At 35.7% G+C, this 2,237-nt stretch overlaps 1 protein-coding gene across 1 annotated transcript; it reads right to left on the bottom strand.

The window, feature by feature from the left end:
- Positions 1 to 950: 950 nt before the first annotated feature.
- Positions 951 to 1,892, bottom strand: LOC113008335 (olfactory receptor 5F1-like). Its single transcript, XM_026145690.1, is given in 1 exon segment — positions 951 to 1,892. A coding segment is annotated over 1 exon segment (942 nt).
- Positions 1,893 to 2,237: the final 345 nt, after the last annotated feature.

Below are 2,237 nucleotides of genomic sequence, written 5' to 3'. Positions count from 1 at the left end.
TAGAGACTGAACAGGAGACAAAACAGATAGCTGAACTGTTGACCAAACAGATGGCTGAGTTGAAGACTGAACTGGTAACTGAACAGATGCTTGAGCTACGAACTGAGCTAATGACTGAAGTATTGGTTGCAGTAGTGATTGTGGTGGTTCTCCCGAGCCTCCAGAGTGTTACCTAATGAAAATTATATAAAACTATTAATCCACTATAAACTAGTTTTGACTGTGCTATGATAGATGGTGGGCATCTGGTCTTGTATGCTCATGTTCTCCTGAATTTCCTCACAGAGATTCAGATTTTTTAAGATAGAAATATAGAAATAAACTTGATAAATATGTTTTGAGAAACCAAGTATAATGTGTCTGAAAGGCCACAACTATGAAAATACTAGAAGTCCGATTTTAACTAAGTAACTTACTTAAAATCAGATTTAGAAATTTTAACTACGAAAAACACAAAATATTATTGTAAATTTTCTTTTTTTGTGTTCCAAGTTACATAATGCATCTTCTATCTATAAACTATAGAGCAGGGGTTTTAAACTCAAATACAAAGTGAGCCAAAATTCAAAACTGGAACAAAGTCGTGGGCTAACATTTATATTCATTGAAAAAAAAATCTTCCTCCAGATATAAGAATGAATCTTTTCTTATGGACTCAAACACGTTTTGCTGAAAAACTGAATATGGAACAACCAAAGCTTAATACTAAACAATATATATATTAGCTGTATAATACCAGTAGGCCAGCTTTGATAATAATTTGGTATGGCTTCGCGGGCCAAATGTAATTAGGCTGTGGGCCAAATTTGGCCCGCGGGCCAGAGTTTGACACCTATGCTATAGAGGTCATGTACATGTTACACTGTCTATTGATTAACAATGTAATTCAAATTTCTCTTAAATTAAATATGTACATATATGAACACTTTTTCCCCTCTGTGCAGACACACCTATGACTTTAATCTAAAAGTTGAACTTTTACCACATATAAAATTCAAAACTCTTTTTCTTATTTTTGTTAGTTTCAGTCCATACATGAGGGGATTCATGATTGGTGGGATAAGGAGAAACTCCATTGCCATGAAATTCTCAACATTTTGTGCTATTTCTTTTGAGCCAAATCGCATGTATAACATATCAAAAAGCAAAGACACAACAACAACTGTTAAAGAGAATAAATGTGGTACACATGTCTGCATGAATTTGTTCCAGTTTTCTTTGGATGATTGACATGTTTTGATCAGATATACATAAGACCAGAAAACAAAAACAACATGGCCAACATAAAAGGTGTAATTAAAAGCAGGAATAACATTTCTAGCTACAGAGGCAGAGCAAGCTAGATTAGCAATTAACCAGTTTACACAGTAGATTCTTGGTATGTGTGAGCCACATAACCTCGATGTTGCTGTTGTTATCGTGCTCATTAAGAGAAGATAAAAGGGAATAAGCCAAGCAAAAAATACAAAAATAGAAATTTTTTGTGTAGTCATCAGAGAGTGGTACACAAGAGGTCGACATATAGCCACGTATCTGTCATAGGCCATGAGAGCTAGGAGAGAGAAGTCAGCAGCAACTGCAGAGTGCAATACAAAACCCTACAAAAGGCATCCTGCATAAGAGATGACATGAGTGGTGGACAGAAGATCATAGAGAAACTTGGGATAAAATGCAGCAGTCCCATAGAGTCCATTGACACACAGATTGCAGAGGAAGATGTACATGGGTCCATGAAGTTTTTTATCCACAATGACTGTGACAATTATTGTCACATTTACCAGCCAAATCACACAGTAACACAGTAAAGTGAGAACAAAGAGAATGACCCTGTAGTTTGCAATATCACTTAAACCTGAGAGAGTAAAAACAGCAATTACTGAAACATTATCCATAATAAAATTCCAGACTGAGAGCAAATGACATTTAAACAAGTTAAAGTCAGGGTGAAATGAAGTCTGTCTGTGTACTGTCTCCCTGACAAAGTATGTCACCAGAGGTTTATATACTCTTCTTGTCAGCAACAATGAACTGGTTAGCATGATGTAATCGGTGCTTTCACTCCTTGAGTCGAATAACTTAGTTTTACTTTTAAAATACAAGCTCTTTGTAGTCATTTCCCAGATCTCAGCAGTTGCATAAAATACAAACAGGTGTGAGGAAATGATGAGGAGTAAGATAAATTAATAAATTTAGTTTAAGGAGAAGGGCTTGCAAGAACAGCTTCAGCAGCATCCCGA

This window comes from Astatotilapia calliptera, chromosome 16 (assembly GCF_900246225.1).
Source record: "Astatotilapia calliptera chromosome 16, fAstCal1.2, whole genome shotgun sequence".
NCBI classification, from domain to species: domain Eukaryota; kingdom Metazoa; phylum Chordata; class Actinopteri; order Cichliformes; family Cichlidae; genus Astatotilapia; species Astatotilapia calliptera.
The sequence above is the reverse complement of the archived record's forward strand: the minus strand, read 5'-3'. Positions and strand labels throughout refer to the sequence as shown.